This window comes from Ammodytes marinus, assembly GCF_949987685.1.
Source record: "Ammodytes marinus genome assembly, chromosome: 6".
NCBI lineage: Eukaryota > Metazoa > Chordata > Actinopteri > Uranoscopiformes > Ammodytidae > Ammodytes > Ammodytes marinus.
In genome coordinates, this window is record NC_137235.1 from 25,945,772 (window position 1) to 25,957,545 (window position 11,774).

General features: G+C 42.0%; 1 protein-coding gene across 1 annotated transcript; it reads left to right on the top strand.

The window, feature by feature from the left end:
* The first annotated feature begins 1,757 nt into the window (after positions 1–1,757).
* LOC307251943 (prostaglandin D2 receptor 2-like) lies at positions 1,758–8,420 on the top strand. The gene is made up of 2 exons (XM_080029412.1): positions 1,758–1,864; positions 6,273–8,420. Exon 2 carries the CDS (start codon positions 6,277–6,279, stop codon positions 7,573–7,575), a length of 1,299 nt encoding a protein of 432 aa, XP_079885538.1. The 5' UTR covers positions 1,758–1,864; positions 6,273–6,276; the 3' UTR covers positions 7,576–8,420.
* Positions 8,421–11,774: the final 3,354 nt, after the last annotated feature.

Genomic DNA, 11,774 nt, shown 5'->3' on the forward strand with positions numbered 1-11,774 from the left:
CTTAAGAGGAAATACATAGTCAATCAAATGTTCCCACTGGTTGTATTAACTTCCTTTTAGCACTGATTGTTCAAAGCAGCCATAATGACAAAATATTGGGAGGGTATCCAGCAAAGACAAAATGGAATGTTTGAAAAAGAAATACAACTCAATTAAACATTGTCTGATGATTTCTAAAGATATGCCGAAATAAAGGCTATTTATTCACAATAGAACCCTGTTTTGCCATTCTTGTTGCTTTGGGATATGGGACACTTCTTGTATACAGTCTGTGCAAATATTATAAAAAGCCAACCTTCAGGTAGAATTTTTATTTATTTATTATTATTATTCTTTCTACACAATACACAATTTTCTCTTTCACATATTTATACATCTGACTTTGTGTTGTCCGAAGGGTGACGGAAGAAGCCAAAGGCTTATCAGGTCCCGCCCCCATTTTCATCATATTCGGATTCAGATACACAGATACACAGTTACTGTTACAGAAAAAAATAAAATAAAACAAACAAAAAACACAATTTTGTTGATGTTTTTTTGTTTTTGGATCATTACATGTAAAATGACAAGTAATGAACTTGGTCAGACACTTCCTCTTTCAGAGCAGCCATTTTTTGTACTTGTTTCGTCTATGTGGTGAATCATTTTATTGATGAATATGACTTTTGCAGGAAAAGTCTAAATTACGCCCGTCCATTTCATGAAGAGGACATCTTAAAGTTATTAAAAAATTAAGTCACATGTTGTTCTACCCCGGTATTTCAAGAACATATTCCCATTTTGTAAGGGTCTGTTACGCTTTATTGACATTAGATATCATCCTTTTCAACGCAGTTTCTGACACAGTCTCTTAGACTGGATCCATATGTATGGTTTTAAAATGTGATGATCCTACATGGGCCACCATGGTTTATCCGAATTCTCCTTATTGAGACTAAGATATTTAAAGATATGTCCAGGTTACAAAAATGTCCTAAAATAAAAAGATTGGGGAATCTTAGTTGATTGTTGGCTGATTTAATGGACATTTTGGTCTTTGTCTTTGTATGTAGATCTCTGGAATGCAAATCTTAATTCCCTTAGATAGACGCCGACTGCCCTAGACATTCACACAGTTCTATGCTATACTAGAGGAATTAGACAAAGGTGTTTTAAGTGGTGTCCACCACCAGATGGTGACAGGGATCTTTGTCACCACCAGGCAAAACATCGTTTTTGTTTGTCGAAAGTAGACAAGGCCTGTTTGTTTTTCTACATAGAGGATGTCAGTACGAAGACGAGTCAATATTTGGATTCATACTTTAGTGTTGAAGCAACGTATCAGCATGGAAACAACAGCAGAACATGGAGTATTTCAGGCAAACTAGTCCAAACAAGACCAGGACAGACATGATGAACAGTCACACAAGTCAGACAATGACATTTCCCAGATATCTCATCTTAGCTTAACTTGTCTGACTTAAATTTTCCGTCAAGTGTGCATCCATGCTCCCACACACTCGCTCACTCATCAGGAATCCAAGCAGCACATGGAGAAGAGCAAAGAGGAGGTACAGTATGTGTGTGTGTGTGTGTGTGTGTGTGTGTGTGTGTGTGTGTGTGTGTGTGTGTGTGTGTGTGTGTGTGTGTGTGTGTGTGTGTGTGTGTGTGTGTGTGTGTGTGTGTGTGTGTGTGTGTGTGTGTGTGTATGTGTGCATGGGTGTGTGGCAGGGATTTAGTGGGTGGATCCATGACAAAGGAGCTGTAGAAAAGTGACAGAACAGGAGGGATGAGTGTCTGTTCCAGTAAGTCAAAGAGGAAGACAGGAATTTTGACATGAAGGCTTGACTTTCGCTCTCGTTTGTGAACATAAGCTTAAATCTAGGTGAGTGTTGCCTGTACGTCTGAGAAATGATTGTATGAACTCCAAGGCTGTTGATGGACTATTATGACTATTGCTACAGTGAGGTTAAATGTTATTTATATATGTTATTCTACTATACATACTAGGTAGTGTGTACTTCTTATACTGTTGCTGTTGTTAATATTTCTTTCTTGTTGTACATTTTTCAATTATGCCCTAATAATCCCACAGACAGTTTTTCTATTATATTTAATTCACAGTTTAATTTCATATCATGCATGCTAGAGGGGTTTAGTAATGTATGTAATGTAACACACCTCTACATATAACAAACAAAGCTTTTTCGATGTAGATACAAGATACTGTATCTTATGGCCACTAATCACACAAGTTATATGTGGATATATATGATATTAGGAATTTACGATAAGATATGTAGTAAGATTACAGAATGCACTCAGTTGGAAATGTATTACCAGAAAGACCTGCCTGAAAACAATTGCAAAAAGGGCCCTGCAATAACAACATTTTTCTGATCAAACTGTCGATTCAGCTTTGTGGTCATTCTAGATGTTGTATTGTATGGTGCTGCTGAGAGGTCAGTGAGGCTAGTCTAAAGATATGCTGGATGTACAAATTAATATGACAACTGATAAGTGTTAAAGCAACCAACTGACGATAGAGCGGCTAATGAAAAGCGACCTGGTGTCAAACACGAGGTGATATGTGGAGTGATCTGTATTTTGATAGCAACTCCTCCATCAAAGTGCACTGCTGCAAAAGTCTACACTGACAGGCAGCACTTCATGCACAAAAGCCAACAGCTAGACATGACATGAGCCACCACTCTGTTCATGGATATTTAAGCATGACAAGGAACGTATTAATAAAGCCATCAGTCTACTCAAGCATGCAGGTCTGAGTGGCTCAGACCCAGAACACCCTAATGATTGGAAAATAAGTCACGTTATCATTTTGTCATCATGGAATTATTTGCTTACATGTCTGTATTCGTGTGCAGACATGGTGCTGTGTTAACCTCACATAGGAATTCAGGAAAAGGAATTGATCAAGTATGTGACTATGGCTGTTCACAAGAATGCACTAGTTAAACCAAATTTTAATAACTCTATTTGTATCATAATATCATAGAAAATATCATATTGATTATTTTCCACATCTCAGGTATTTCTTGTATGTAGGTCTGGAGCTTACCTCATGTCACCACGACTAAACAGAGCTGCTAAACTATGCTGGTGTATCATTAAGTTAAGTTTAAGTGAATTTAGGTTTCTTTATTAGTCAATTTACACACGGCACATGTCAACACAATATGTTCCTGAATTGGAGGAATAATTTAGAATTTGAAGCCTAGAAGAACACTGGTAGAAGGCAGTGGAACATAAAATAGCTGATATCCCCCACCTGGGCATTTACAGTCATCCTATGCCACATATTTCAATCCTTAGCACTAGTACAAAAAGAGTTCAAAACTATCAGTGGATAAATGAAGGATTATTATATTACCTAAGTAGTAAGTATCTTTTGTTTTAGAGCAAATAAGCATATTAGCAAATAAGGATTGATTACCTTTATTGTTATACCTTTATTGCTTTCACTATTTGTCAAGGTAATTCCACCTAAGAGGAATTGTAGTAAAAACTGATTATCTCAATGACACGGAGATTAATAATAGGATTAACACTGATCCTGACAACAGCATGCTGGTACCTCCTCTGGCTTTCAAACATTGTGTGACTGTATTGCGCAAACACTCATGTGTAGTTGCCCAAGAGCTGGTATGTGGTTAGACCACAGGCTTTGACATGTTGTAAAAGATATATCAAATATTCTCATTCAGCTTTTTAAAGAATGGGGAATAAAGGAAATGCTTGACACTTGTTTATTTTATTTTTTTCTTTGTATTGTGTGAGACTGTCACAGTGTTCCACACCTTCAAGCTGGTATGAGAAACAGCTGAAATTAAACTTCATGTGTAGCCTGAAGACAACCAATAAATCAGTGTCATAATGCAACATACAGTATCTCACAAAAGTGAGTACACCCCTCACATTTCTTCAAATATTTCATTATATTTTTCCATGGGACAACACTGAATAAATGACACTTTGATACAATGTAAAGTAGTCAGTGTACAGCTTGTATAACAGTGTAAATTTACTGTCCCCTCAAAATAACTCGACACACAGCCATTAATGTCTAAACTGCTGGCAACAAAAGTGAGTACACCCCTTAGAAAAAATTTACAAATTGGGCCCAAAGTGTAAATATTTTGTTTTGCCACCGTTATTTTCCAGCACTACCTTAACCCTCTTGGGCATGTAGTTCACTAGAGCTTCACAGGTTGCAACTGGAACCCTCTTCTACCCATTCATGACGACATCAAGGAGCTGGTGGATATTAGAGTCCTTGCGCTCCTCCATCTCCCGTTTTAGGATGGCCCAAAGATGCTCAATAGGGTTTAAGTCTGGAGACATGCTTGGCCAGGCCATAACCTTTACCCTCAGCTTTTTTAGCAAGCCACTGGTCATCTTGGAGGTGTGTTTGGGGTCGTTATCATGTTGCAATACCACTCTGCGGCCCAGTTTACGAAGGTTGAGTGCACATGGTCAGCGTCGTACACAGAGGTTGGCTTTGGAAAATAGACGTAAGAGTGCTGCCAGCATTGCTGAAGGGCTTGAAGGGGTGGGGGGGTCAACCTGTCAGTGCTCAGACCATACGCCGCACTCTGCATCATACTGGTCTGCATGGCTGTTGTCCCAGAAGGAAGCCTATTCTAAAGATGATGCACAAGAAACCCCACAAAAAGTTTGCTGAAGACAAACAGACTACGGACATGGATTACTGCAACCATGTCCTGTGGTCTGATGAGACCAAAATACATTTATTTGGTTCAGATGGTGTTAAGAGTGTGGAGCGGCAACCAGGTGAGGAGTACAAAGACAAGTGTGTCTTGCCTAGAGTCAAGCATGGTGGTTGGAGTGTCATGGTCTGGGGCTGCATGAGTGCTGTCAGCACTGGGGATCTACAGTTCATTGAATTCTAACATGTACTGTGACATACTGAAGCAGAGCATGATCCCCTCCCTTCATAAACTGGGCCGCAGGGCAGTACTGCAACATGATAACGACCCCAAACACCCCTCCGAACGACCACTGGCTTGCTAAAGAAGCTGAGGGTAAAGGTTATGGACTGGCCAAGCATGTCTCCAGTCTTAAACCCTATTGAGCATCTTTGGGGCATCCTCAAACGAGAGATGGAGGAGCGCAAGGTCTCTAATATCCACTAGCTCCTTGATGTCGTCATGAATGGGTAGAAAAGGGTTCCAGTTGCAACCTGTGAAGCTCTAGTGAACTACATGCCCAAGAGGGTTAAGGCAGTGCTAGAAAATAATGGTGGCAAAACAAAATATTGACACTTTGGGCCCAATTTGGACATTTTTTCTTAGGGGTGTACTCACTTTTGTTGCCAGCAGTTTAGACATTAATGGCTGTGTGTCGAGTTATTTTGAGGGGACAGTACATTTACACTGTTATACAAGCTGTACACTGACTACTTGACATTGTATCAAAGTGTCATTTATTCAGTGTTGTCGCATGGAAAGATATAATGAAATATTTGAAGAAATGTTAGGGGTGTACTCACTTTTGTGAGATACTGTAAGAGGCCATAGAGCAAGACTTGAATATATAATGTGAAAGGAAATGTCCTGGCCCTATGTCTTCCTTGCTCTTCTTATTACTCTGTGACTAAATCCTCAAATTAAACCATACAAGACTGAGTTACAACAGAGTACAGTGGAATTTAATTTACAGTTTCCTCTGCAGCAAAGGCAGATTTAGAATGGAATCCTTAAAGCTATAGTGTGTAACTTATGTTGGTCCCATGAGGAATTATGAGTTACTACAACAACACTGTCGGCGCAACAACTGAAATATTTCTTGGGCGCTTCTTTGGATTTTTCTGAAATCTTGTGCCAGTGTCAGGAGGGCGACACCAGTTTGTAAACGCTGCGAAATACAGTGGGAGTTTTGTGAAGCTGATAGGCTTAACCAACTTTGTCTCAACTCGTTTGGCGGTGGCTCGAATGTAACCGACCTTAATTTAAATAAAAAACTAACGCACTATAGCTTCAACGACTAGCAAGTGATAACATTATTGTGCTCATATCCTGTAATAACTGTATGTGGAAAGGGAACTGCAGGCCTATCAACTGTGTACAGGCAAGGGCAAGTCTGTTGGTCATATTATCTTCACCGACATCAGCGTCAAACATTTCTTTTTTCCACGGTAGACAACCAAACCTCAGCTACTGCATTTGTCACGTAGAAAGCATCTAGGCTTGGAACAAGAGCAAACATGTGCACCAGTACCTTTTATCTCTAACTCTTGATTTGTATCTTATCAGAGCAATGATGTCAAACAGGACCTCCACCTCGGGGGAACAGCTGATCTGTCCCCTGCTACGGACCATGACGGAGCACAGCCTCAACAACAACACCAAGGCCAACATGGCGGTGGTGTGCATCCACGGCCTGTTCTCCTGTCTGGGGATCTTGGAGAACGCCCTGATCCTGTGGGTGGTTGGGTTCCGCCTGCGACGGCGCACCGTGGCCTCCGTCTGGGTGCTCAACCTGGCCCTGTCCGACTTCCTGGCTACTCTGACGCTGCCCCTCTTCACCGTCTACCTGGGCTCCTCACACAGCTGGGAGCTCGGCGACCCGCTCTGCAAAACGCAGGCGTCCATCTTTTTCTTGAACATGTTTGTGTCGGCGTTCCTGCTGGCGGCCATTTCCCTGGACCGCTACCTTCTGGTGGCCAAGCCGGTGTGGAGCCAGAATCATCGGTCAGTGGCGGGGGCGTGGAAGGTGTGCGCCTTGGGTTGGCTCTGGGCGGTGCTTAACACACTGCCCTACTTCCTGTTCCGGTCAGTGACAGAGAAAAAGGATGGCAGGAAACTGTGCTATCATAATTTTGCCCTGTATTCGTCCTCCCATGCCACCCTGGAGAGAGATTGCAAAGTGAGGCAGGCGGCGACAGCCATCTCCAAGTTGCTGTCGGCGTTCCTCTTCCCCCTGGTGGTGATTGCGGGCAGCTACATCCTGATTTGTCTCAGCCTGAGGAGCAGGAGAAGGAGGAGTGCCAAAAGGCTCACCCATTCACTGATCGCCTCCAACAAGAACGGGGTATCAGGACCTACGAATACCCCCACAACTACAAAAACAACAAATATCTTTCGCAAGCCCCCAGTCTCCAATCCATCTTTGACACCTACAGCCTTGTCCCCTACTTCCTCCAGTCAGGCCAGTCATGGTCAGTTGTCCCAGAGTTTCACCAGGATGGTGACAATTGTGATTGCAGCCTTTGTACTGTGCTGGGCTCCCTATCACATCTTCTGCGTGATCGAAGTGACAGCCCAGTACTGGCCCAAAAATCTCTCCATGGTGGAGGTGGGGTTACCCTTAGCCACAACCTTAGCATTCTTGAATCCAGTATTGAACCCCATTCTGTACGCCTTCAGCTGCCCAAACTTCTGTGTGAGAATACGACAGAGTCTGGTAGCAGTGTTTGAAGGTCTGGTAGAAGAAGGAGGGGGGCGACTGATGGCACCAGGGAGAAGTTTAAGAGCTCATATAAGACGGAAGAGCAGCCGAGATGTGAGCCTTGGAACGCCAGGGTCACCAAAAGATTCATGTCCTTTAGACCTTTGACATCAACACCCCCCCACCACCCTGTTCACACTCTTAGGGCCACAAAGACAGTCCCATGGAGCATACAATATTAGACTCAAATAATGGGGCGCAACATCACTGAAACACTCTTGCAATTTTTGATGTTTGATTTGTTGAAATGCCTGATGTATTTTATATTATGTCAGATATGCACTTGAAGGCCTAATGAAATGTACATCTTTTGACCTATCACATAAAAACTGTGATCACTGACAAAAAGCATGTGGAGCAGGAATAAGTATTAGTCAACTAGCTGCATGGCTGGCAATGTTGATATGTCGGTTGAAACACAGTAAGGTTAACTTTTTTTTCTTTTTTTTTTCTACTGAAATTTCTTGAAAACTGTTTCATAGGTTGACTTATAACAACTTTGATGACTGACTTTTCCAATCCAATGGCACCTACTCCAATATTTAATTTTTTTATACGCGTAGGCTTCATTTTGTTCAAATGTACCATTCAATGCACAGCACTTGCTTCACTCACTGCTATAAATAAAATAAATAAATAAAATTTTTATTTATCAGTATCCCTCTGGTACTGAAATTCAACTTGGGTGTACGGACAGAAATGATCTGGTTGGTTTGGTGGTCAGTAAGCAATTCTGGGGAACGCTTGTTTTCAAAATGACATTTTGTCAAAATCAGTAAATATTTCCTCATGATCCACCACCTGTGCTCCCTTTGGCTATATTGCCACGAAAATACAGGTAGCATTTGTTTTTAGTGGTACTGTAGCAAGTTTGACGATAAGCCAGTCAAGTTTTACTTTGGATTATAATGACAGAGTATTCCTTTAAGTTACTTAGTATAGGAGCTTTCTGAAAATCCCTTTAGTTCACTGTATTAAAGTGTTACCATTTGATTCTTGTGCCCTGCAATTCTTCAACATTTCCTTTCTGAGAGTAAACTGTAAATATAAACAGAAGAAGTGTGTGAAATGCACAAGGGGTTTGCATGTATTGATCAGCTCAATAGATGAAAGTAAGTGGTCATAAGAAAGGCTTTTAAAATCTCCACAAAATCCACAGATCTTAGTTCAAATGTAAGAAAGCTTAGAAGGACGGTATCTTGGGGGAAACCACAAAAAAAAATAAAAGGTAACAGTGGCTTCTTTGAAATAAGATGGGACAAACCCCAAATTACACTGAGTTATTTACTACAGATATTACATAGAATGTCAAGGAAACTAAAACATTTTTAACAGAGAAGTGGGTATAATGTCAAGAGGATGTTTTATTGCACTAACCAGATTTGTGAAGTCATTCAAATGACACACAAGAAAGAAAACGTATAAAAAGAAATTTGATTGCTATAAATTGGGGTTTCATGGTATTCATATTTTGACCACCAGAGAGCAGTATAGCACCAGTTACATAAACATACGAATACACATGAAATGATGAAGTCAGATTATGCTTTTCAGGTCCTGTAATCCTGGAGCACTTCAAATCTGAATTGCTGAACCTACACCTTTCTGGGTGATTGGATGTCATCACCACTCTATGCATTTTGATTTGTCTCATCTCATCTCATTCGCAATTGACTTCACACTCAATTGGACACGCCCCATACACCGGTTGTAGTGTAATGTTGGCCACCACAGCAGTGTGGGATTACCATGGAGGTAGTTGTAATTTGGAGCAAAAATCAGATATTGAAGATTCACAATATATAGACAGAGCAGGATTAAACCTAACAGGTCAAACTGACACTTCAGTACCAGCAGATTATTATTTTCTATCTATTGCCCCATCCAAGGACGTTGGAAGTAGGGGTACGGGGGGGGTGTGGCCGCACCCCCTCCCCCCCCCTCACCACCGCCTGCACCAACTCTCTGCTCCCCTACACTTTCCCTGTGCTCCCGCGATTGCTCTGTAAACAATCTCATAGCTTGTGTCCTCCTTCCCATCTCCTGCTCCCTCACATCAAGAGTATAAATATATATACACTATAGCCTAATAGTTTATAGGCTATATACTATATAGGATAGATTACATAAATATGCCCGTCGCATTTCTTTCCCGTGCCCAGGACAAGATTATGTTTGTGCCACGCCTTCCCATGCGCACTTCGGTAGAGTCAGAGTGCTGAGGGGCGCGCACTAATGAGCATTACGTTATCATTAAAAATCCAGGTTAATGGCACAAAGCAGTAGGTAATTTCAGCCTGGTGGACGTCAGTCAAGTCACTATACGTTCCCTCCGTCTGCTAAGCGCCCTAACACAGGGGGGAAAGAGAGAGAGAGAGAGAGAGAGAGAGAGAGAGACGCGCTGACAGGATGCAACGTTCACCTGCGCACCTGCTCCTCCGAGGTGTGTACCGCCCGGTATCGTGCCAAGCAGTGATGCCGGTAACGTAAAACTGCACAAACGACTGCGATTGCGATCCATTTTCTGGCTCCATTGGACATCGTGACACGGAGTCGTGCTGGGTATAGAAGCGCAGGTCTCAGTCCCAGTTTGTAAACTCTGCCATAACGTCCCGGTATTCTGCACGCTGGCTCTGCACCTCGGGGCTGTAGTCCTCCACGATCTGAATAGGCTTGCCGCGAAACTCAAGCTGACCCCTCCGTCGTGCCTCTCTGATGAGTAAATCCTTCATCTGGTATCGATGCAGGCGCAAAAGGACTGGTCGCGGTTTCTGGCCGGGCGCCGGTTTAGCTTTGAGGGAGCGATGGGCCCTATCGACTTCTGGGGGCTCTGGCAACATCTCGCTCCCGAAAACCTCCCGCAGCAAATCTGTAAATAACTCAGTTGGTCGTCCGCTTTCGGTGGACTCAGGCAAGCCGCGAATTAGTATGTTTTGTCGTTGGCTCCAGCCCTCCAAGTCGGCTACTTTAGCTGTTAGCTTCGTGTTGTCACCACGCAGAGTGGAACAAATGGTCTCAAGGTCGCTGACACGCTGACTCAGGTCGTCAACAGAAAGCTCCAGGGACGAGAGGCGTTGACCATGGTCCTCCACTGTTAGTGTATTCTGGTCTAACTTTGCGTCGAGCTGAGCGAATGATTTTTTAAACTTGGCGGTCAGTGCCTTCCGGAGCTCCTCAAGTAGTGTGGTTATCATGTTCTTTATAGCCCCCAAGCTAACGTTAGCATTAGCATCTTCTTTTTTGCTCGGAGTCGGCTTTTTACCCTTAGAAGCCATTTAGAGAGAAGGCTGTACTTCTCTAAAGGAGTGTTTGACAGAAACGAAAAAAAACGGAAGCCGTAAATTTAAGCCCCTCCTCGATCTGCGAGCTGCAGTCAGGGCTTACTCACCAAATCTGCGGACAATGTTTGGTTGCAAGCCAACTAGGGATGAGCCCATATCCGAACATGTATTCGGAAAGGCACTGATATTGAGATAGATCCGAATAATTTTTCCTCCCGGATAAAATATTAAATAGAAATTAACCAAAACTGACAAAGTTAATGAATACTATAATTTCAGATTCTGAATGTTCAATGTCCCCCAGTCAAAGGGCTAGTGGGGCTCAAGACAGTTCAAATAACTTATAATAAGAGAGAGAGAGAGAGAGAAACCGATGAAAAGTACAGTATGAGGTAGAAATATATCTCATAATTAATTATATGCCAATATTAATGCATCCGACAACGCACCCTTCAGGACAACAGGGGGACTGTTGTGCTCTGAAGGGACAATAATTACAAAAAATAATTCAGAAATAAGCCGAATACAGATAGGCCTACATATACAGATTATTTTGTTGGTTGTAGGGTGTGTGACTGTTTTCTGTTGGTGTTTTTGGCTGTGTGGGCAAAAGAACAATCACTTTCTTAGGATGGGGAATATTGTCGACGGAAAGCTTATATTCTTACAGAAATATATTCTTTTCAGGAGTACTGTGGTCACAAATCCTGTTTTTAGTTTTCAGTGGTTGTTAAAAAGTTTAAAAAAAAAGTGAACTATTGTGAATGATGCACATCAACTGCTGATTTTCTTTTACATCATTCTTTCCTTTTATTCACATAGTCATTTTCACTTAACAGCAATAGTATTGTCTGCCCTCTAAAATGAATCTATACTTTGTTTAATGCTCAGATTATGCAATTTATTGTTTTACTGCCTCATCTGAAAGCATCATCTTTGTTCCAGCAACTCATAAGACATCTTAAAGGCATTGATTTACATTTACATGAGTTGAGTGGTTCTCTGCTGCCACCGAGCAGATGTATA

What these genes read in the sequence shown, in the direction of transcription:
- LOC307251943 (XM_080029412.1), top strand. Translation starts at nt 6,277, where the DNA reads ATGATGTCAAACAGGACCTCCACCTCGGGGGAACAGCTGATCTGTCCC.